This window comes from Ammodytes marinus (assembly GCF_949987685.1).
Source record: "Ammodytes marinus genome assembly, chromosome: 4".
NCBI classification, from domain to species: Eukaryota; Metazoa; Chordata; class Actinopteri; order Uranoscopiformes; family Ammodytidae; genus Ammodytes; species Ammodytes marinus.
In genome coordinates, this window is record NC_137233.1 from 27,596,181 (window position 1) to 27,622,000 (window position 25,820).

The 25,820-nt window shown below is 42.5% G+C and overlaps 1 protein-coding gene across 1 annotated transcript; it reads right to left on the reverse strand.

Annotated features, from left to right (window-relative positions):
- Positions 1-1,445: 1,445 nt before the first annotated feature.
- Positions 1,446-25,337, reverse strand: dlgap4b (discs, large homolog-associated protein 4b; the record flags this gene model as incomplete). The annotated part of the gene is made up of 12 exons (XM_080027045.1): positions 1,446-1,766; positions 2,630-2,800; positions 4,564-4,655; positions 6,602-7,137; positions 8,118-8,206; positions 9,222-9,682; positions 18,039-18,191; positions 18,809-19,064; positions 21,054-21,204; positions 22,020-22,121; positions 23,593-23,804; positions 24,117-25,337. 12 exons carry the CDS (start codon positions 25,335-25,337, stop codon positions 1,518-1,520), a joined length of 3,693 nt encoding a protein of 1,230 aa, XP_079883171.1. The 3' UTR covers positions 1,446-1,517.
- Positions 25,338-25,820: the final 483 nt, after the last annotated feature.

A 25,820-nucleotide genomic window follows, 5' to 3' on the forward strand; every position in this document is an offset into this window, starting at 1 on the left:
AACACACAATGACTAATGTATGTAATGCTTTAATTAAACTTTTTTTTTCTTTGCATAAAAAAAGTACTTTGGATGGTGTTGAATGTGGGGAAACAATAATGATAACAAAGAACTAAGATTGTTTTTTGTTTTAAAGTGGTGGGCTCGAAATTAATTAAAATGCTTTCAGAAACATAGTATAAAAATAACTGCATGACACACCGTCCTAATGTGTCCACCTATATATCCAACCCAACCCAATGCCACACTGCGTACTCAGCCAGCAGCGCATTACTTCAATAAAAGCCCTATAGATTTATTTGAGATGTATGACTTGAATGCTAAGTGAGGTTAATAAAAGCACTTAAAGAAGCAATAAACAGATGGATGAAACAGAAAGCCTGATTCAAAATACTAACATATCGGCAGCAACATGGAAAAACATAGTCAATGGGACAGAGAGAGAAGCAACAGAGACTAGAAAAAAAAAAGTAGTTGAAGACGTCTTCCCTACGAAGAAAATAATATTCCGTTATATTGTGGCCACCGTTATTGAGATCGTCATGCTCGGTCATCAATAATATTGGGATGTGCTTTCATTCAAAACCATTAAACTTAACTTTACAGATTCTCACCAGTGTTTTTTTTTTAAATCTTTGACACAGGAACATTTTGAAGGACACACACACAAGAGTTGATTGCTAGGAACTATACAAATGCCCCCCCCCCTCTTCAAATCTGACTTTCAGTTTCATCATACCAAAAATATTAATAACCAGATCTAAACAGATTTTTTTAAGTAAAACAAAAGGATGAAGAAAGTTACAAACAAATACAAAAGGAAGACATACAAAGTTGTTAAGTGTGTGACTGCAGTGGATGTAGTGTGTGCAGTGTGAGGGTGTGTGTGTGTGTTGATTGCCACAAGGGTGGTGTTGTGCAAAGCTACAAGATGGCCAATGATCTGGGAAGAGAGGACGACGATGGGAGAGACGGAAGAGCGTTACTGTTGGAACGCTTTCCATCCACTTAATAATAGATCTTATTATAGCCAAGATAAGAGGAACGTTTAAAACAGTCTTCATATAGTTTCTTTAGGATATAATCGCCATGATAAGAATACTTTCGTTAACAATTTTCTATGATATCAAGAGTAGTAACAAGAAAAATGACAAAGTTCATCATCTGAGGTTTTCAAATGGCAGCCTCAGACGAGGAGTCTCCTGCTTCATAGTCTGTCAAGTTCCAAAAGAAGTTGTGTTTAAATAAGTGTTTGATGCCACTAGGACCCATGACTGTATAACTGTATGAGAGTGTCAAAAATGCCCAAATCCACCCGCCCCACCCCACCCCACTCCAATCTCCAGGAATGTGATCTCTCCTTCCCCCCACCTCCATCCGTCAACACTCAGATTAGCTCATTTGCATTGCAAGAGTTTTTTCTCTCCTTTTTTTTCCAGGTACTCAGAGGGACACTTATCCGTCCTTTTGATGTGAGCCTTATATCCTTCCCCTCTCACTGTCTCTCTCTCTCTCTCTCAGAGGCGAGTCTGGGCCTCGGGAACATAGATTTCGATGCTGTCCGAGCTCTCTGTGGCCGAGTTCTGGCGAAAGGAGGCGGCTTTCTTAGCGGCCAGGAGACGCTTGCGAGCCTCTTGTCTCTGCTTCTCCGCCGAGGCTGAAGAAGTAGGGGATGAGGAGGAGTCTGCACTCTTCTCGCGGCCCAGCGATGGCCGTCCCTTACCGGGCTTCTTTAAAGCTGAAGGGACCGCTGCCTTCTCCTCGTCCTGTAGACATGGTGTATCGCCAAAGACAGGTGGAGAAAAGACAGATTCAAGACAAGTGAGTTTGTGAGGTCAGCTCAGGTTTAGCAGACAGGACTTTGACAAAGACATTATGCCAATGCTGATTCGTTCTGATTCTTTTTTTAAAGCTTGACATAACATTCAGTGGATTAAGGAGGTTATAAACAGAACACTGATAGACAACGGGTACAATTAGGCAGACTTTGACAAACACAGTCATTTATATGATAAGGACATGGACATGAATTAATTGGATCAAACGTGAAGCACAATAAAAAAGGATCACAAGACGCACAGTCAATGCATTTGCATTGCAAAGCAAAATAAGGCAATAGTACCTCAGCTACAACAGTTAAAACACACACAGACATATACAAGGCAAAACGGACCCACAAAGAGACAGAGAAAGGAAAGAGAGAGAGCAAGAAACAAGAGGAGTTACACACAAAGAAAAGCAGGACAATCAAGAAGAGGAGGAACAGCAAAGCTGCATGCTGTTCGGTCCCCATGAGCTGGCGCATCTTAGCCATGCTCCACTGCAACACACACATCAGTAAGTGAGACAAGCATGCTCAAATCAGGGCTTTCCATTTAAAAACACACCAACGACAGCCCTCTTTGAGATAAAGGTTCCCATGCATGCCTAAAGGGATCTCTCTGGCCCCTTTGTATTGGACACGGAGGCCCTGTTAGAGTACATCCCACGAACGGACAGTGGGAGTCGAAAGGGAAGGTTAAAAAAAAAGAGTGGGAGAAATGGTGGTGGTGTTGGTGGGAGGAGAGAGGCCGGTTACGGCGGCTTTCCTACCCCAGCCAGGGCACTGGGCAGCAGGGGTGGGAAGTACCTTCCGCTCAGGGGGCGACTGGGCAGCCGCAGACGGTACGGACTGCCAGTCATTGGACTTGAGATGGTAGAGCTCGTCAAACTTCAGGCTGATGTCCTCGATGGAGAGCTGCAGCAGGTCCCAGAAACCAGCCAGGTCCTGGGCCGTGGGCCGCGGGTTGGCATTCACATTCTGAACAACAGAGGGAGAGGGGGATTATAATGAATAAACAATCCGTGAACCATGGAGAGAGAGTATGCATGTTGAAGGGCAGAATGTATGAAGTGCAGTATGTTAGAGAGTAAAAAGACTCACAGGATAGGGAAAAGGTATATCATTACATTTCCCAAACAGGTGAACAAAATACTTTTTACAAAAGCCAGCATGTAGTTCAAACTAATGCCTTATCTCTGCAACTGATAAAAAGGGAAACGGTTGATCAGAGAGATGCCAAAACTCTTGTACTGACTTGTGAATTTGTGTATTTCTATGAGCGCTGCTTTCATCTAATTGAAATTAAATTCCATCATTTGTCCATCAAATGTCACTGTAGAATTGTGTATTTTGCTTTTAGAACTTTTGTGACTTGATTCTACCGATATTTTGCTTGATTTAATTATATCATCCTATTTGTGCATGGGCTTTAGGTTTGACTATAGTGATGGTGTGTTGTATTTATAAAGGCCTCCTATGCCTATATTAGATAAGATTTTCTGTCTTTATTAGGTAGCCGGCAGTTGCGAGACGAACGGCAATGAGTAATAGTTTATTACAGCGGCTTATTACTGTGCTGCACGTCTGCACTCTGTTACTTGCATACTGTACTTGTCAACAAGTGCTGCCATTTCCATATTCATCACAAGAGGGAGCTGTGTTACAACTAGATTATTTTCTTTTGCAAATCCTGCTTTGACTTATTTTGTAATGTTCCAGGCAGGCATTTATTTGTGCATTCACTGCTTTGATGACCTGACAGTCTTGGCAAAACACATGTGCTCCATCCCTATCTTGCCAACCCACCTGTGGAGTTTAGGGAAACAGCAGAGCACAACAATAACACAAAGTGTTTTGTCACACTGATACAGAGAAGATGGCTTAGTCAGGAGAGTGTATAAAGTATAGGGATATCAATGCATTGATGATTTGTTTAGCTGAGGCAAAATTGTTTCTCTACAGGGGAATAATGTCTAAATAGGACAGCAATTATAACACTCAATCTTTACTAAGCAGTTGATGTGCCTAGTGATTGTGTTATCTGAATCCTCTTGTGATTTGTTCTGTGGTGTGTTGCTTGACCCGGGCCCTGCAAAAGTCTCAGGCTCCTTGTCTTAATTTTCATATTGTAACGTTGTTTTGTAAAGGGACTGTAACTGTTTGGTTACCATCAGATATAAGACACTTAGAAATTGATCTCTCTCTTTGCACAATGAAAGTTTCTCAGTTTTATTCTGACGTTATATAATTATTTACTGTACCTGTTTGCCGGTACTGCTATAGATCAGTATTTTCTGATCAGTGAAGCCGGCGAAGAAGATCCTAATTTACCAGCTGATTTAAAACGGATGGCTCAGCGATGGTAGATGCTTTAGTGTTATAGTGTCTTGTGCTGGTAGTAAAGTGTATAATGCCATTTCCAGTAAAACACAACACCTGAGAGGAATGGCTCAAAGGCGTGTTATAAGCTCCTTATATGTTGTGCTGGTGGAGCGCCATGCTTTATTCTGTGCAGGCTCAATTATGATGTGTATCATGGCTGTTCCCATCTTATTCAGTTGTCTTTTGTGTGGAACCCGTTATCTATAGAGGCAAGCGTATCTCGCAGAATAAAGAATAAACTAAATATAACATTGGGTCTTAAAAACAAATTGGATTGCAGACCGCGGATGTGAGTCTAACTTTCATGCCCGTGCAGACTTATAAAGTAAAAGTATCACAGAAAGGTTATATACACACACCATGTTTTGTTCACACAGTCCCCGGAACTGCTGGAACTTCTGGGATATTAGGAGCTGGGCACTTCCTACTGCACTGCGAACCTTCCCCAGCACTGAGGAGATAAAACAACACACAATTGTGACAATTCGATTTATGATCTTTTTAATTTTTCTTTTTCTTTATCTCAGAGAGTTTCTGTTATTCCAGGTATGAATTGCACAGAAACTCAATGTTTTCATCTATAGTTAGAACATATTTACATACCTGCCTTTTCTTTTTTTATATGATTTTTTTTTTGTTGCATTTTTGCTTTATTAGACAGACTTGTAAAGACAGAGTTGAAATGGGACAAAGAGGGGAAGACATGCAGAGAACTGACCCGGGCGGGATTCGAACCGGGGTCTGGGGGCGCTCTTACCCACTGCACCACAAGCGCCCCATATCTGCCTTTTCAAAAGGAAGGAACAGAAATAACCTCAACTACACCAAATTTCTAACGGCTAACATACACAACTCGGGTTTGATTCAAACCAAAAGCTTGCTATAGACGTCTAGACTTTTAGGTGGACCCTGCAATGCATTGCCCACCCATCACACCAGGGTGGCATGGAAAGGGATTACACAGTATTGAACAACATGTTATCCTCTTTAGAGGCATCTCAGCTTGTATAGATGCTGTAGCCGTCTGTTAGTCAGTGGTCACTATGCCAGTCGGCTGCTGTGTCAAAACTAGGTCAAACATCTGCCCTGACAAAATTGGGACTCCTATCTGATCATGGGATTGCAAAATGATGTCAATGTGATTATAGTGTGTTGAGACCCAGCTCTGGAGTGCTGGTTTGCGTCAGATTTAATGCAGTCTACTTCCCTGAAAAAAAGGCTCACACACACACACACACACACACACACACACACACACACACACACACACACACACACACACACACACACACACACACACACACACACACACACACACACACACACACACACACACACACACACACACACACACACACACACTTTTTTTTTTTTAAAGTAAGAAAAAAACCCACATATGTCCTCAAAGCCACCCAGAGCCCTGATCATACATTTCTTCAAGAATGAACTTGGCAGGAAAGTCTTCCCACTGTTTGTTTTTTGTTAGTGTGTGCTGTGTGTGTGTTCACTGCTGACGTTGAAGCCTAATCTAATCTGGAGTTTTAATCAGTTCCAGAGTAGATTTGTGTAATTCTGTGGATTACAGGCCCGCCTGTGTGTGGTAACCCCAGGTATTACAGTCTCATTCCCTCCATGCTGTATACTGTATGTCTTGATAGAATGATTGTAGGGGTCTGAGGCAGAAAGCTCCAACAGAGCTCATGTATTACTGTAGGGTTCTAACTTAGGCTGCTGCTGCGTTCACACCAAATCACCGACCACCGCAGCCAAGAGATTTGAATGGGAAAACCTGCGTTTTTCGCCATAACCCCTGATTTGGTGTGAATGGAGCCTTTTTGAAAGCAACTTAGCCCTTGAAAGACTGAAAAAAGGGTGTGTCAGGGAAGTTAATATTTTCTTAGGAATATCCTCATAACTGAATAAACAAATTTTACTCCGAGGACAATGTTATCACTGGAACGCTGTTTGAAGTTAGAAAGCGTCCTGAAAAGTTACTGTTTCACCTTTTGTCGTTTACAGCAGCAGGGCCAGCGGTTTTGTTCAGACACATATTCTAGACTTACAATATGTTTGGTTCCAGGTGCCTCAAATTTATTTAGTTTTTGTTTATGCTGACCAATGATCAATAATAACATGTAGATAATGTGTTTTTTGAACTAACTGCAGACACTGCAAATGTAAACAAATCCCCCCTCCCCTGAAACTGCATAGTGCACCTTTGAAGGGGCTCAAGATACAGCATTCAGTCAAAAGCACCTGCACATTTGACTTTAGCAATTCTTTGACTGTAGACTTATTTCTGCTATTTCTTTGCCAAAAAATAATAACGATAATTTGTGTTAATTGGCCTGCACTCTTGTAGTTGTATAGAGAGTATACCCTGGTTGGCAGCCTTACCTTCCTCTGAGAGCGGGTTGTCTTTGGTCTCCTGCTCCATCTGCAGACACCAGCCCTCCATGCGTCCCGTCTCGGCCTGGAGCAGCTTGAGGAACCAGTGTCCGTCTCTCCGACACAGCGTCCCCCCTCCTCCTCCTCCACTGCCTTGGGGGGGAAGGCTGCTGCTGTTGTTGCTCCCATTCCCGCTCTCCAGCCAGGGGTCTGGAGGGGGCAGGGACGAGGGGTCCAGAGCTGGGTCCAGACTTTCAGAGAAAGATGAAGAGCTACTTCGCGTGGTGGAGCGTTTGAGGATCTGCCGGGGCGGCGGAGGAGAAGTGGTGGTGGTGGTGGTGTTGTCCACGATAGTGTTTCCGTTGTCTAAAGAGTGCCGTGCCGTTTCGGGGGGGCTTGTGGATTGGCTGGCACTATTGACCATGATTTTCTTCTTCTCATAGGGTTTGGCATTATTGATATGGGGGGTGGTGACGACAGCAGGGACGTCCTGTGTGTCTGAGTCTGTTTCTTGTTTCGAGGCCATGCTACTGGAGCGACTGAGCCTGAAAACAAACGGGGGGTGAGACTCACTGTTACAGTTCTCAATGTGTCCAGTTGTTTTTTTTTGGTGTTCTTTGTACACTGTTATGTGCACAACAGTGGACAAAGAAGACGATCAATTATTCAACGATGATCGTCTCCATTACTGGAACAAACAGGCAATGCTTTTAGTTTCCGCACAGAGTCCTTTCTGCCAGTCAATGTAGATATAAATAAACTCAGGATCGATCCGAGACTGGGTTTTTTTGTGATATGATAATAGAGCACTCTAGGCTAGCAACACCTGATCTCTTATCAGAGTCTAGCTGCTTGGTTTTACATGGCAGATGGAAGAATGGGCTGAATATATCAACACAAATTTCCATTCCCTGTTATCACTGAGGAAATGCTTAAAAGTCAGAAAGTGAAATATGATCAGTGGACAATCTTAAACAATACCAGAGAAGGACAAGAACAGCAAAACATCAGAAAAAAAACACACAGCATAGGCCATGTGTTGTAATTGTAACAACTGATGGATTGTCACATAGCAGGCATGTGTGTAGAAACAACAAAAACGTGGGTGGAACTCTTGTCCAGCTGGCTATGTCGATAAGAGTATCAGTCAGGACTCAGAACAGCTGCTTCATAACAAAACACTAATCGCAGCATGCAAGAGAATGTAGGAATGAGTGGGTCCCGGAACTTCCTGGAATTCAAAAATCACCACAGGCACAGAATGCAAAGTAGTACACAGCATTCATTTCTTAGAAAAAAAGGGTCTCAAATATACAGTCAGCAGAGATGATGAAGTGTAAATAGTAAAAATGCTCATGCTAAGAAATTCACTTTAACACCACCAAGACAGACAACACACAAAGATAGTTTTTCAGATATAATCACACCCACATCATGGCTTGTGTAAATGGAAAGAAGAGTCAGTAGTATGTGTGGCTATAATATAAATTCCTCACGTTGTTACAAGGACAGGAAGAGGACTTACTGCCAACCGTCCTCCACCTGTACTCCAATTGACTGAAACCTGGCCAATGGCGGGGTCTCTTCCCGTGGAACTTCCTGAATACAATCAACCTGAGAACAAATACACAGAGCTGTTATAACGGGCCTCATCTGTGACGAGGTCAACATGTCCTACGTTTGTATGACACATCACAGATCCCAGAACATTGATTTGAAGCTAGCATAAGCACAGTTATGCAGGGCCTATATTTCCTTGTTATAAACTTGTCATTCTTGTTATAAACTTGTAATTTTTTACTTGGTTTTTCAAGTGAGTGTCCCTATTCATGGTTACCCTTGTCTGAGTTCTGTTAATGTGCAGGCTCTGGAAAATGTTATCTCAGCAAATACAGGCCAGAGAGTTATGGTTGAGGGGGGAACACAAATATGCATCGTCTGCCTTCTGTACTTAAGTATACAGCCAGCTCTAATGACACATGGATGTTCACCCTAATAGGACCTTTGGCTTGGAAGCACATTCTTTGGGCTTGGGGTGACACACCACAGAGGATTACTGCTAAAAAAAAAAGATCTTTCTCCAGGATTCAAGCTCAACAGGCAGAATGAGCTGCACTGCAGAAACAAAGACTATAGAATAGGTTTAGGCTGTTTTGGTATACGTTAAAGGTGCAGTGTGTAATAAAGCTGTATTTCGGCTAGTTACTAAAGATGGCATCATCCACCACTGCCGCAAGTCTTTCTACTATATCAATTAATGAAGTGAAGATGTATTTAGTTATTCTTCCATAGCACTACTTACTCTTCATCTTTCAACAGGTGCATTTCCGGGCAAAAATCCACTATATAAAAACGTGTGAGGCCATTAATTTAGTCCATTCTATGCTACTACAGTAGCAACATGGCGGTGCAAAATGGCGGCCTTTGTGGTGCGGGCCCTGTTCCTATGTAAAAAGCTAATTCTTAAGCGATTATAAAGTAATTCAAACATACGTATGCATTATACACTGTCCATTTATACAAAGTCTATCCTGAAAAATACCAATCCCCTTACACACTGCACCTTTAACAGCACTGATTTAAGAGAGTAGCCGCCCTGGATAAGTGCAACCATCCCACTCCTCCTTACCTGTATGCCGATGGAGGACAGCTTCCGCCTGGGTACCGGTGCCACTAGAGGCTCCTCTGCCAATAGATTGACTCTATTGAATCCTCCCGATTTTAAAATGTCATGCTGGACGGCCGAGTCAGCGGTCTCAGTGGAAGCGTTGCAGGAGGTGGAGGTGGAGATGGTGTGGGCTATGGGCTCTCTCGGGATGGCTACTGGAGTGGGGATGATGTGCGGAGGGCGTGGGATGCCCCGGGCCAGGCTGTTGGCGCGCGTGCTGTCCAGGCTGTCGGAGGAGTTGCTGTGTGCGTGGCTGGAGGACTGGCTGTTGACCTCGGACCTCCTGTCCTGCTGGTCCAGGTAGTTGTCCTGGGCTGACTCTGTGCTGCTCTGCACCGTCACAGAGATGTAGGGCTTGGAGGTGGTGCGGGGCGGCACCGGTGGAGGGGCCACCTTCTTACAGGTGGTGATGCATGTGGAGACTGAGGTAGATAAAGAGGAGAAGAAGAAGAGGGGGATATAAAAAAGGAACAGACATGAGAAATGAGAGGGGGGAAATAAAGGATGGCAAACGACAGAAGGAAATCATTGAGGCCTAGGCAGAAGAGTGAAACTCAAACCAAAAAAATTGTCGATTACAGGAAATACAAGCAAACAGTACAATGCAATACAAGTTGTTATGTTTCCCTTTACACCTGTACTTTCTTTTATTAGCTTGCTTTTAAATGCAATTTATTTTAATTTTTAACAATTTCCCTCCTGTTTTTCGCTCTTTGCTTCTATTATCTCTATAATGCAACTTCAATATTTTCTGTCTAATCTTGATTTATGTTTATGCCCCTGTAAAGCACTTTTGAATTGCCTTGTGTCTAAATCGTGCTATATAAATAAACTTGCCTTGCCTTACTGAAAAACAGCTTCAATCCATCCTAACTGCTTCACAGCGTCATTCTGAGAACTGACAAATGAGTTCCCTCAGCATGTCCATACTAGAACACTTCATACTGTACATGAATACACAGGGACCTTGTTGGAGGAAGGCTGGAACACCAGCAGCATTGAGGGAAGCGTCCCGTAAAGCGGAAAATCTAATCAGACGGGACACTGAACAAACATACCATTCCACACACACACACACACACAGGTGTCTAAAATGACATAACACACCCACACTTCAAAGCCTCGATCATGAGACAGGCTATTGAATCAGTAAAGCTAATTGTTGATCATCAGACTCTTAGGTCTAAATATGGTTGAGAACACCTAATGAGGACATGTATCTATCCGCACCACTCCCAAATAATGCCAGCCAGCTATTAAGGAAGCAGTAGTGACATACATTAACCATAGAGACAGAGGAGGGAAAGAAACCACACAATCTGTCTATGAGGAGCATTATACTGTAGGCCTATGACATAAAGTTGGCAAAATTAACAATTTTAAGAGCAAATATGTGAAAACAAATGCGTGTCAGGTTTAGTGGACAGGAAAGAGCCTGGCACTGATAACAAAGTAGGCTCCTCAAAAACGGGATGTAACAGACAAAACTGTAAGAAAAAAAAGACAGACAGGTTTTACTCTGTAAATGTTGGTCTATTTTACACTGCTTATCATTTCTATAGGCCTATATACCAAAAGTGATAGGGTTAAAATGTAAAGCTGAGCTCCTTACAATTGGAACATTTATGTGGATTAGATTTCCCCGGGCCCAAAAAATCCTCTTAATTTCTCTGTTTTCTGCATGCCATCCTACATTATTTCACCACTAATAGAGCCCCTCATTCACTTATCTTTGAACCAAATCTACTGTCTGCTCAATCAATACTTCCCCTTACAGTCTCTGAACCTGTATCAGTGACAGCAGAAACGGCCTGTCTGTCTGTGAGCAGGAATTCACTCAGTAAAGACAGAGTTTGATATTGGGATGCTATAACTTAGAATCCAAGCTGAGAATTTTCCTTTAACACTATGACCTGTGGCTACTACAGTACAGTGTATGATCCCTTAAACAGATGCTTCATTTGACACCACGCTGAGCAAAAAAACAGTGGAAAGCTGACAACACGTTAAAGAACACAAGAGGAGAATTAGTGCAGAGTGGGAAACAGACTGTTTTGCTGAGTAGAGAGAAATAAAGTTTTCTATAAATAAAAGCATAAAAACAAACCGTAGATATGGCAAAGAACCAGAACAGCCTTGGTTTTGTATCAACACTATTTAAATACCTGTTATTGAGGCTGTATCATTTCATTTGAAGATATGAGTCTGTAATTGCCACCTTGGACATTTTTGCTATAACAAGCACACGATTATGGTGTAGAGTAGAGCACACTGTAATACCCAGAAATGAGTGGCTAATGCCTTCATAGCCTAAATGCCTCCCACCAGATTAAACTATGGCAGAGAGCATTTATAAACAGACTGCTGTCAATGCAGTACCCCAGATGGTGGATATACGAATGACATTACATTGTTTTCCAATTAAATTACGTAATAATGTGAACAGTATGTCATACTATAATCACAATCTGTGTTCCCAAGTAACATACACACAACATGGATGGACACATTTTGACATCTGTTTTTAATGCTGTGTCGAAAACTCTATTTGTCATTTTTATTGATTCTGGTAATTTACAAAGCCTCCACAGGCACAATATCTAATCCCTAGATTTAAGGTATTTGCATATGTGTATACTGATATTATAATAAATAGTCCCAGGAGAGAAAAACTCCCTTCATGAAGCAAATACTGTTTAAATGCCGCCCTCATGTCGCTTTTATTTAATGTTGTAGCCCGACATCTTGATAAATCATCAGGGATTTTCAAAAAGCCCTGCAGCGAGCATGTGAGCTGCTGGGAAATCGCTCAAACAAAAGGGTTGCTGTTCATTTTAATCCCCTTCTTAACTCTATCTGTAACCTGTATGAAACTTCATCCATTACGAAACCGGAGCCCACACATTACTTCGTGTCAGATTAAACTCTTGAACTATATGATTTGATTTGTCAGATTGCTTTCAGTCAGCTATAACAGAGAATTGTATTAGCCTGATAATAATGATAATGCACCATGACTGGCTTTACCGTCCTCCTGGTTTTACTCTTCTTCAACTAACTATCTGTGCTTTTGTGGGTTCGCTCCTTAATTATTTAGTAAAGCACGCTATTGCTTTTGCATTCACCCATTGGCTGTTGTTTTAACGAAAAATCACCCAGTAAATTCCAGCTGTGTTAAACTACATTTTCAGTGAGTTGAGCATAGGTTGGGCTTTGCTTTGATTATTCTGCTTGTTTGAAAATGAAAGTGGTAAGACCATTGTTAACACTGTGCAAAAGTAGTGAGAAGCCGATATTGATCAGTGTCCAATCTTTGGATCGGTTTATCCTTATTAATAAATAGTACCTTAAACATACCTTAACTCTACTCTAGATCCATTTTTCCCCTCAGGAAAAAGAGAAAACAAACTCAAACCCAAAACGCTGGCCCTGGTCCCAGCTGAGATACAGCAAACGGTTCTGATGCCGCTGACACCATCTGCAAACAACAGAGATGACAACCCGAAATCCACACCCAAAATTGGACCATCTCCAGACCTTAGCTGTGCCTTCATATCAAACAAGAGAAAGCTGGACACACACACACACACCCTTTCAGATGTTCAACCCTCATTATAAATAATAAGCTGACAGTACAAAACAACTCCAATGCTAAATGATGCATGCTTTACAAAGGCTTTCCCTTTCCCTCAATGTGACCATTTGCTACTTGGAACACATCCTCAGCTCCACTTGATAAAGATTGGAACCACCATCACTCGCCAGTGTGCTGCTCACCATGCAAGACATCCCCATCCACAAGATAGTAAAAAAAGAAAAGTGTCAACCACTGCATCTCAGGAATATTTCAGACTGAACTGTCATCATTTTTAAACAGCCCACACTCTTGGCATCCTGTATTTTAAGAAACTGCAGCTTAGGCATCCGTCATCGCTAAAACACACGTCACCAGCCATGGATTATCCAGGATCCTCTGACCACCACTCTTCTTGCCTTGGCAAAACCTGCTGAGACAGCTTTTTTACCGACCATATCCCATCTTGTGACAGAGATACAAGCTGGGCAGAATAGGGCTGTCACTGGCGTGGCAGCTTTGTGATTCACCGGCTCCAATCCTGCATGGCAGTCTGCAGGATAGCTGTCACCAACTCTGTCTGTGTGTGTGTGTGTGTGTGTGTGTCCATGTGACTGTGTTTGGACACCTGCCCTGCAGCACTCCTAGTGTCACATCACGCTTTCATCATTCTGAACGGATCTCAACCCTGAGTCTTAATACCACAGAATCTGCTTTAGCCACCAGAAACAAGCCCCAAAATCATAACTGACAGCTGCCTGTGAGATTAGAAAGTGGATAAAGTGGTCTGGCTGGACACAATAAAAGAAGTCCGGGCCAATAATTTCAGCTGATTTACAGTAAGCTTATCACAAATATATTGATGCTGTATGCTGGCCTGAAACTAGAAATAAACATTCCCAAGAGATACCCAACGTTGGTCCACCACTTTGGTCAAGACCACCATCTCTACTTTTACTAGAGTACATTTTGTCTGGCTATTTTTACTGAACTAAAGTGTTTGAGTACTTCCTCCAACACTGCTTTCAATACACCTCCATCATAAGGTCAACAATATCATTCTGTACAATATTTTAGTGTATGATTCCAACACATGTATGACCCAAAATGCCAACACGTTACGGTAATAATGATATCTGCTGAACATGTTAGCACTTTCGTTGCATATTTTAATTTTGAAGCTTTAATGGTCCTCATGTTTTGCACCTCAAAAAGTCAGCAAAAATGTCCCACTCAAAGCATTACATTAATCACATATCACCAAATTGACCGGGAGTTTAGTTTAGTTTATTTTCACATACAAACACTATAGAATAGAATATCAACTGAAATACAGTTATTGCATATTTGCAGCATGTGCGCAGTGATTTTAATAGATCCAGCATAATGATGGCATGCAAAGGACAGCCACATGAGTGATCAGACAGGTTTTAAAAATTGTTTGGAGTTAAACCACATCACCTGTCGCTCCTGTACCATGACTGTAGCTACTGGCTTCTCACACTCTACATCTCAGCAGTGGGAGTAATAAGTGATAGAATGATGGACAGAGCTAAAAAGTCCCGGTTGTAAAAACAGAAATGTACAGTTAAGCCAATAGATGACAGCGTAGAAACATGATCTAGCTGATTCCTGGTAAATGTCTGTTAAAATGCAGAAAATGCCTCCCACACACAAGCGGACACAGTTAGTAAGTGGCACATGCTGTAATTCAGCGCGTTTCCTGTATATGCCTACTTAACAGAACTCAAGCCACACAAACATACACAGCTGTGCAAGCATAAAACACATCCGTGAAATGTGTGTTCCAGACAGTTGCTGACAATTGTACCAACTGCTGACAAAGCCTTTCCTAAACCTTAACGCTCAACAGTCCCACAGAAAGAATAGAGCGACAAAAATGGACATGAAGCCAAGCACCGTTGCATCCTTATTGAGCAGAATATGTCTGTGTAAAAGAAGCTTAATATATTGGTTGCTCTACAGAAGGGAATTTAACAACAGAAAACAAACAGACGCGTTGCGCCAGAATGCTTGAGTGGAATCTGGAGTGGGCGCTGAGCTGTGCTGGTTTCATGCCATCTGGACAGTGGTTCTGTTGTCCACAGACAGCCTGGGTTCAAGATGTTATATTCAAGGCCTGGAAAAAGAAAATCAGTTGCAAAAGCTACTGCAGTTTTCAAGCCCACGCCTGCTTTCCAAATTCCAAATTGCACAAGTGTAATGTTTTCTCAATTATATTTTGTTATTTCAATTTACCACTGATGCAGTGGAGTGGAGTACATACTAACATAATTAGGTATTGGCTAAATACTCGCAAACTGAAAGAATAAACATGGAAATAGGAAGCTTTAGTGAACCTGTGTGCCAGGAGAACCCACACGGCAGTCTGTCTCCTCCCTGTTAATAACATTTTACGGTTTGCCAAGGGAAGACCGCGGAGAGATAATTAACCAACCAGGGTTCCCACAATGACATCACGGTTGGTAGCTAGGAAGAATTTTTTTTTAGGATCAGGGCTAAATAGCAAATTGCCTTTTTGGATTTTTTTTATAATTCCTTTGATAGACAATTTTTCTACATGGACGAGAATGTTGGAAAAGTGTCCAACTAAGACATCAAGATGCACCACCCACCAAAGTCAGAATATTGTATTAATACAGATTACATTTAAGTTAAAATAAGCACCTTGCATGTCATAATATTTGCCATAAATCAAGTAACATACTTGTAATAGATTAATTCTCTCATTGGGCACACAGATTTACTTTCACTGACAAACCCTTGTCCAATCTGCCTCCCATTTTGATTATTTACTTCAAGTGTATGTGGCTAAGTGTATCTGAGGATGGTCAAACATTCACAATAACTGTGGGGCATGTGAAACACTCCGGATGCCAGTTTTTGGTTGTAGTGTTTTAAAGCCTGTTGAACTATTTGACAGGCAACAAAATACATTCAGTTTAAAGAGGATTGGTGGAGCTGTTCTGTGGTCAGTTGGTTGGCTGAACCAGAAGCAGGAACAATCAAGGACCAAAGTTGGATGGTGATGCTCTGTTGAACAGTTTAGCATTGCTTGCCATGTTGCCTGCTGCCAGCCAGTTGACCCGACTGTATTGTTCAATCAATTAACAGCTTTCAACAACAGCACGGCTACAAAAGTGTAGCAACAGCCTGTTTTTGGATCTCGAAATGGGATTTAATCCATGTTCCGATACACAGGAGAAAAGTGGGGCAGCCCTAGAATAATCCCCGTCAGAAGGCCAACTTTCCAATTTACAGACCCACAAGAAGTAGCTTTGATAGGCTTTGCCCCCGGACCCACCAAGAGGGTTCGGGGGAACACACCACTGCTGCTGAAAAAAATCCTGCGGGAAACACTGACTACATACAACCTGTGCCCATGCAGTTTGAACAGCAACCCCATTATACCGACTTCTAAGGCGGAGGGTCACAGATGTAAGTGCACACATAGTGGGGGGGACATGTTTTTCTGATGTCAGTAACAAAGCACTTTGTAGGCTACTGAACACATAATAGGGATGGCAATACAATACTCAATAATTTATATAGGAAAAGAAGAGTGCATCAAAGAGTGCATCACTGGAAGCAATGAAAGACTAAAGAACATTTCTATGAGTCGTGTGAGGAAATAAGTCTCTCAGTGAGATGACAGGGCTAGGAGCTTACAGACATCAAACTGATGACAGAACTGTCTCAAGTCAAATGGGTTCATTCTCCTAATTTAAAAAAACAATTTCTTGGTTCTGCTTGATTTTTTAAAGCTTTTGCTTCTGACTCTTCATTTACCAAATTCATCCTAAATAAAAGATGTTTGACAAATTAGCCGTGTCCTCTAATTATAGCAACAATAGATTAGACGCGGAAACTTGGCACATTAAAGTGTTAATTCAGTGCTGAATATGAGTCTGACAGACAAATGGACAGAGATACATTACTTAGGTCAAGAATAGGCTAATATTTGTGTTATTTTAATGCATCTGAAGGTAGCCTACAGTGGACGATAGCACCTGCTTAAGTGTATGGCTATTACTTTATTATAGCCTATACGACGTTAAAGAGCGTCCAGTCACCAAGCAAGCCGAACTACTGACGTTAGAAAAACAAAACACACACTACCAACACGGTTAAAACACTTACCCTCCTGACAGGCGCAGATAAATAGCCTACAGAGCACAGCAGTGCGTAGAATAAACACTTTATAAAAATATTTTCAGGGCAGCAGTCGAGTGGACGCTCACTCTCTGTCAAGGCAGTGGAGAAGAAATAACCGGCTTGGTCTGAGCTCGAGGGAGGCGTGCCTGATGATGCATTCAGGAGCGCCTCGGACACTCTCGCAAAACACAGTTTGAACACCATTGGAGCGTGTTGTGGGCTTTTTGCTTTCCACACTGGATAACCTGTTGTATTTAAGGCTGTAGCCTGATACATCACACTTGAACACAGGAAACACATATGTTGGTCCATCAAAATGCACTATTCAAACTGAACAGTACATAATAAAATCACCCGAACAATCCTAAGGAGTGAAATACAATCTAGTCCTATTGGCTTTATGTACAAATAGCTTGTCTTAATTTTCTAATTATAATTAAAAAAATCAACCATGACTAGCTTTCAAAATATGTAGATTAATTGAACCAAATAGAACTAACAAACAAACAAAAATGAAGGCTATCCTACAAATCGTTGGGATATCAAACAAGAACCTGAACATTTGACTGGCCTGAAGGCAGCACACGCTCCCTGCTACTACTAGACCGTGGGTAAGAGCGCCACACGGTGGATGCTCTATGTATGACAATAATAACTCAAGCCAAGCAGATGCACATACAGTCTCAACGCTCCCTTTCTGAACTCAGGCAGCAGTCAGATGTCAACAACCAGTACAAAGCTTCTATGTCTTATTTGTCTCATATCACACATTCACAATGCATCTGCTAAAGAACATGTAACATCAAGACAACAAACACATTGCATTTTGGGTATTCTTGTGCCGTTTGTGTCCTGTAATTTTGGAGATAACCAAAGCTCAATAGTGATGCTTTATCTGGGGCAGAGGTTTTTGACAACTTCGACTGTAGCTGTGTGCACATCACTTACCATGGCTGCTCTTTTCTTGAAGTGTAACAATGATAAACATCTTTTTTTTTTAGGGTTAGGAGCTGGTGTCAACTTGTTACCTGTGTGTGCGGGTAGGATGCGTGGTCTGTCTTTCCCCAAACGCTGAAGAAAAATTGCAAGCTGTTTCTCCTTTGGGGCTTTGTCCAAGCCAGTGGCTATCAGGTAAGTGCCAAACTGTTCTTTCCATGTCTTCCACTGTGTAGAAATTCCGTCTAGCATGGGCAAAAGAGGCTGTGTTTGAGCTAAAAAATAAAATGGTGAGGTGTTTGCAAGTTTGGATGACTACACTGCCCCAACCCAGGACCGAAGCTATTGGGAGCATTGGCAGTAGTATTGTTATGAAAAACACAGATCAAACAAAAGTTGGTGATTGGCCCATGTGTCTGAGTCAAGAAGAAAGGTTTCGTAACTTTTTATTTTAACCAAAAAACAAACAAACAGATATACTATATCTTTATATATAAATTGGTTTGATCTCAGTTTTCCAACACATACCACTACATCTTAATTCCCTATGTATATGGTTGTATCAGTTCCAATACTTTTATTTGCAATACTTACAGCTCTGGAAAAAATCTAGAGACCACTCCAAATGTTCAGATTCTCTCATTTGATTATTTATAGGCATATGTTGTGAGTAGAATGAACATTTTTGTTTTATCATTTAAACTACTGACAACATTTCTACAAAATTCCAATACATTTTTTGTCAATAAGAGCATTTATCAATAAGTTATGTAGAGATGAAGGTTTAAGAAAAATCCAGACTGGTCTCCTAATTTTTTCCAGAAATGTATATCATCTGTTTTTTTGGTAGCCAGTCACTCACCAGTGCTGGTGTTGTACGTGCGGACAGTGGTGTCAATGGGAGGTGGTGAGCAGCCAGAGTCCATTGACACTGTGTCGTCGTCTTGGGAACATCCGGCCTGGATGGCTCTCAGGTAGCTGTGGCTGCGGGATCGGAAGCACGTGGCCATGGGCAGGTCTGGAGGCTCCGGGTTGTCCTGAGAGTGGGAACGGGAATCTCTGAATGTGGACTCCGAGCTGCGGTCCTCATAGTGATGGCTCATTTCTAGGTCCCTTAGCTGGAGATATAAAGGAAAGAACAGGAATTGGTTAAAAGACGTAGCAGTAGTGTAGTGTTGACATGGGCCGGTATGAGTTTCTGACGGTATGATAACCTTAAAAGGAATACTTCACCCATATGGAACTGGCGTTCTATCATTGTAAAATCGCTATTATAATGTAATGAATGAGGTTTTTCTTCCCTCAGTCTTTCCTTATTCTTCCCTTGGCCCAGCTGTCCTGTTAATCCTAACCCTACAATTTGCCATGTGTGATGTCACACATGGGAAAATGTAATTTCTATCATTTTTGCACATTTATACTACATAGGATCTCAGAGTTCAAAACACCTTCATATTCCCACCGGTGGAATAGGTCTTTAAGCAAAAATACCACAGTTTCCCGCTATTGTGATTACAGCTCTCAAATGTGTTATTTGAAATATAGAATACTCGGAACATTAATAAACTTCTATGATTACAGAATACATTCAATAATTTAATTATTCTAAACAAAGCAGTTCTTTAAGTGAGCAGCTCAGCAAGGTTTTTAGAGAGAAATGCTCACTTTCTACACATTTCTCTTCTAGCAAAAGTGGTTATGATTCAGGAATATTCTGAACATTAATAAACTTGTATGTTAATATCCTGTAAACTTGTATGTTAATATCTAATTTGTACCTTAGAACGGTTTGACAGAGATAATGGCGGTATTGAAACCTTGACTTTTTCATACCTCAGTATACCTTGAAACTGGTTATCGTCCCATGCATAGTGTAGTGTAACACGGAGAACAACAGTTAGCTGCTCCCACACTCGAGGTGACCAACTGACTGCCCGGCTGGATGTTTTCTGTAGAGGTGCATACTACACCATACAGTCTGTGCCTGTGTGACACATACTTTTATTGGATGCAATTAAATGGCACCAAAAGGGTCGACAATTGGTGTGCAAATTGGGTACAATAAGAGCCAAGTACTGAAGAAGAGCACAGTGCTCTTTAACTCTAGTGACACCAGTGCTGCTGCTTTTATCTGTAAACTGCATTTTCCTTTTAGTTGACATCTCCTACATGATCTTCTATGTAAGAGTTGTCAACTTAAAGGAACTCAAAGAAATCCAAAGGCAAGAGACATCACTTTGAAATGTTTTTCAAGCAATACTTATAGAGTGACTCATAAAAAGCTGGTACTTCTGAGAGTATAAAAATCAGACTTGAAGGTGATGGATTTCATATTCTGTTGATTGACAGAAACAGCCTGGGAGCGCTTGTAGCGAGGCAGCACAAAAGGAAAACGAGGCAGAGAATCTCTGGTGGTTACATCCATACAACGTTTTGGAGCAATGTTAAATTCAAAGTAAGTTTTGATTTGAAAAAGTTACCAAGTCCTTAGTATGATGAATATGTGATTCATTTGGTATGCTGCTGTGCATGCAAATTACAAGCAATCAATTTCTATTTTGGACCATAATTTGTTGTGATGCTGGTGACCTGTCAGATATTCTGTGAAAATTCTGTACTAATAGCCTGCACTGCCTCACTAGACTAGAGCATTGAAAAAGATCAGAGCTACTCTGCACAGTCGTTCATCATCTTAGTGACCTTGTCAGCGGGAAGCTAATACCTCTTATGTAAGAAGATGAATTAGACTAAAAACTACCAATGTCACTCATTTGGCTTTTAGATTCATAACATTGATATGAGATACATTTGGAAAACAGGGATCGTTTTGTTTACTGGAAGTCATTTAAGCTGTAGCTGTGGAAAAAAATGCTAATTATAATATGAACATGAGTGTTAGTACTAGCTCAAGGCAATCAAAGGGGCCTTTGAAACTGACTAGGGATTTGAAAGTAGAAACTCGGCTAGGGGCTAAGTGATGTAAATTTTTTTAAACTGTATTCTCAACTCATTGCAAGAATATCCGCTGAGCTAAGAAAACAGAAAGTCATCATTTGGCTTTAAATTCAATATGCCCCGTCTCTCTCCTGCCCTTTGCAAGCACTGACCTGTCCCATACAGCTACGTCTGCCCAAGGTGCTGCACGCCTGGCTCAAGTCATCGTCATCCCAGGGTGGCAGAGACGAGCCTGTGCCCCCAATGCAGTCTAGGTTGTCCAGGCTGCGATTATTGGAGAGCTCCCTGAGAGACGGAAGACAGCTGGGAAGAAGAAGTAAGAAGAGAGGGGGAAAAAAACATGATAAAGCAGATGTGTTAAGGATACAATTGAGGATACAATTGAAAGCAATGTCCTTAGTGCATGAGGATACTGTATATTCAGGAAAATGTTGGAAAAATGGTTGGTTAATAACAAATTAAAATAGGATGACAAGAAGGCCGAAGGGAAACATGAATGGCAAAACCGGGAATTGAAAGAGAGATAAAAGGCAGGAAAAAGGTTGTTTGTCAAGTTATCCCTTTCATTTCCACTTCCGTTTATGAGTCATGGTTAATAATCAAAATCTTGATCAAAATCAATTTCATCTAATTTTTTTTCATCTCAGCAGTGATCATTGTAGCACGTGAGCATGCAAAGCCAGTGATGTCAGGCGGCGCATGTAAACAGCTCTCAGTGCCCATCATGGTCCCACAGACAAAGAACATGTTTAGGTTGATTCAAACAGCAGCTTCACAGTCATGTTTTTTTAGACATTTTTTGTTGGCACACATGGATTACAACATGACAGTAGGCTGCCATGACGCAGATGTACCCTCATCACCCCCATTTGAGTAGGGTCGAACTCAGCTTCTTTTCCCCCTAAAAGCACTGGGCAGATGGTATTTACAAGCTTAAGGGAGGGTTGGCAGTTGTTGTGCAGCAGGGCATGAATTAGGCAGTTGGGAGTTGCCACTGACTTAACCGACATCTGAGGGGGGGCGGTGCAAAAATGATTGATTGTAGATTGCTCCAATCAGACAAAAGCGTCGGGGCACCACACCCCCCTGAGACGTAATTTAACAGACCTATCACTGACCTGCTCATTGACCTGCTCAGCTGGTGCAGAGAGGACACACTGTGGAGGGGGGACCACAGCGCATCCAGCTCCCCCTGCAACATGCTGTAATCCAGGGTTCTGCTGCTCACGCCAATCAGGGTGGAGCAGACCGGAAGAGAGTGGGGTTGGTTGGTCAAGGATTGGTGGGGGGGTGGGAAGGTGGGTAGGGGGGTTAGTCACTCAATAACGCTTTAAGGAAGAATAAAGCCTTAACAATCTAAACTTTAAAGGGAGTTGAAATCTTTCATTTATGTATGTTGAAGGATGGGTATGGCAGGTAGGCTTGTGGCTGTGTTTCTCAAGATGATGCCCTGTTGTTTCGGTTAAATGTAGTTGTAGTTTCTTACATCAACACTCTATCTCTGATCCAACCAGAAATATGCACACTTTTTTTGTCTTGCTTTTATTGGCTTAACATTGCCTTAGATACAAATGAAAGGGCAACTCAGCTATTATATATGTCCAATTGCACCTGCATCACATATTGCACAAATGACTGCTTGAGAAATCATGTAACTTACTGTGACATAATGGCAGTCAGTCAGAGATATGAGTCCGATTTGTGGTGATTTACTGGTTGAGTGGAAACAAAATACCCTTTCATATCATTTAAACAACACCTGTATCTCCTTAGCTCGACCGATGCTTTAAGGGTCCAACAGTTGGAAGGTGAATCACAGATGAGGAAGGATGGAAAGGGTGGCCTATGGAGGACAACAGGGGTCTGACACCGTTAATTTATTTGCTTGCATAGGGCAGCGAGGACTGTATGTTTGTGTTCATACTGTAATGAACACAAACTGTAAAATGTATTTTCCTTTTGCTGCATAGTGGCAGGGTGAGGTTGGGCGTTATAGTTTTCCTTCCTGTCCGCACAGAAAAAGGGTGGTGTAACTATTTTCTTTTGATCGCTAACAGATTGTGCCAATCGGGATAAGTTCATGTGTTTTCACGAGTGACTGGGTGTTTTTGATAAACACACATTGTTACGGCTCAAACACAAACTTTTCATCCAAATAGCCCTATATCCGCATAGAACAGTGGTTCTCAATTATTTTCTGTCATGCCCCCCTAGGGGACAGACATTTTTTCGCGCGTGAGGTTTGCATTTCATTCAAAACATTTTTAAACTCTAAACATAGTTAAGGTGGTGTTTTTTTTTCTATTATAGGCCTATATGCCTTCTGTGATGCAATAACCTATAATTCATTAATGTTATTATTAGTCTACTTGCTTGATTTCTTTTTAAATAGCATACAGAGACACTTGGAGACACATGTGGACGTTTATTTACTGCAAATTGCGGCCTTTCGCGCGGTTATGACCATACACAAGCACACATCGCGCTCGCTAGCTTGCTTTGTCAGTTGAAAATCAAGGCCACCCACCCAAGACAGGCAGCAGCACAGTTCCAGAGTTACAAACCATCATTTAAAAACAACAGAGAACATATAAATATAGAGTCACAGTCAGGACATCATCAAACAAAGCATGTACAGACAGAAGAGCCTGCTTCAACATAATTAAGTCATTCTTAGTTTCCTGGTCTTACTTGCGTGGGGGCAGCTGGTCGCTCAGAGACTGCTGCGTAGCCCTGAGGTAGCTCTGGCGGCGAGCGGTGCTTTTTGGCGAAGGTTTGGGGCTTCCCTCCGAGTCGTCGCTGTCCTCCAGGTCTCCCATTGCCTTCACATAGCTACCGCTTCGCATACGACGACACGGGATCTCATTGGCACCCCCGCTGTGACCTAAAGTGCTACTCCAATCACCCTACAGACAGCATGCAGTAGATAGATGGATAGATAGATGGATAGATAGATAGATAGATAGATAGATAGATAGATAGATAGATAGATAGATAGATAGATAGATAGATAGATAGATAGATAGATAGATAGATAGATAGATAGATAGATAGATAGATAGATAGATAGATAGATAGATAGATAGATAGATAGATAGATAGATAGATAGATAGATAGATAGATAGATAGAGTTAATACACAGGCTAGGCTCTGTGAACAGGTGTGTGAACAAATGGTATGTACAAGCACTATTATTTACTTTAGACCTACTCACCCTTCGTCCAACCTGCAGGTAGTTGCAGGTCAGTTCCTGTTGGCAGGATTTGGACTTGAGCATGGACCTGTCCAGAGTAGCCGAGCCCTTCTGGATCACCTGTCTCGGCTGGCCCATGGTCAGTGTGGACCAGGACCCTCCTTTCATATAGTCATTATCATTCATTACCATTCGCGCTGTTCCACTTAGCCCACCACCACCACCACCACCACCACCACCTACGCCCCCGACCCTGGGCACAGGGATGGGTTGATACTTCATTTCATGGCTGCTTTTGGAGGAGCTGATGGTGTTGTAGCCACTGTGGATGTATCTGCTCTGGCTCTCCTGGCTGTCGTGGCCAGGTGGACGCCCCAGAGTCATCATGGCCATGGTGTTGTGGTAGCTGCTCAAATCGCTGCTGTCCAAATCGTCTGAGCTCCAATAACCAGACATGTTGGAGCGTGGCCGTCGCTTGGCGGTCGTCTCCGATTTTGTACCCCGATCTTTGCTTTTGGCTCTGCGATTCTGCTTCCCTCCGTCTTCGGTGCCGGACGAGCCCCCGCCGCTGCTGGTGGAGCGTCCATTGATATTTCCTTTCATGGTTTGGCCCTCCATCGACTGGGACTTTGCAAAGAGCTTCTGCACTGAGTGTAGCATGTAACGGATGCGACCAGGACTGTCTGTGCGCTGCTTGTCGGCAGCAACGGCAGACGTTCGATGATATTGCAACGTGCTGAAACCGTCTTGGCCTCCAGGCAGCTGCTTCTCAAAGTCCAGTAGACTGTGTGGTGCCTGGCTCTTTGTCATATGATGTGATATAGTTGCTGAGCCACTCGTGATCATAGGTGTTCTCCCACCAAGCCCTGCCATGCCCATGCCTGATCCCATGCCCATGGACATGGATGTGCCCATGGTTCCTGTGCTAATCCCCCCAATGTTGTCCCCGGGTGGGGAGAAGTCAGACTGGTCGTATGAGTTGTAGTGAATCCTAGGGAAGGTGCTGCTGTTGGAGAGCTGGTTGTTGAGAGGCATCATGCAGTCTGGTGGAAGGGAGCCTTGGTTGGCAGATTGATAGAGGTGGGGGTCCATGGTGCCGTAGTGCTCCATTGTGGGGCTCAGCAGGTAAGGGCTGCGGGTCAGCGTGCTGGCCCTTGGGGGGTAGACGGCCTGCGGATGGCCCTGAGAAGGTTCACAGGAGTCAGGCAGATGTCTGCTGCGGTTGGTCCCCAACCCTTTCATGGTGGCGAGGAAGTCCAATCCACTAGAAGACCCCCTGGTCAAGTAGAGATGACTGATTCCTTGAAGAGAAAACAAACAAGACAGAATTACACAACAAAAGTGTTAGGGAATAGGTTTAGATTTGGTTATAGCACAGTACCAAACTCACAAACAAAGACATACACATTCAAATTCAACAGCGCCTATCATCTCTGCCACACAAACACACCCACAGACATGCCACACCAGACTGCAAACATGCTGGCTGTGGGGCTTTGAGGGCAATACAGTGCAGTGAATGAGAGACAGCTTTCCACTGCTTCCCACAGTGAACATCTGTGTTAAACTGCTGGAAGTGGATGGAAAAAACAACTTGTGGAACAATGGTAGGCTGTAGACAGGGGGCCATGGCATATATTATAGGAAAGAAAATAACAATGGCTGGCTGAAACTGCAGACACCTCCACAGCTATGTGGCACTACAGTAGATGATAGCAGTCAGTT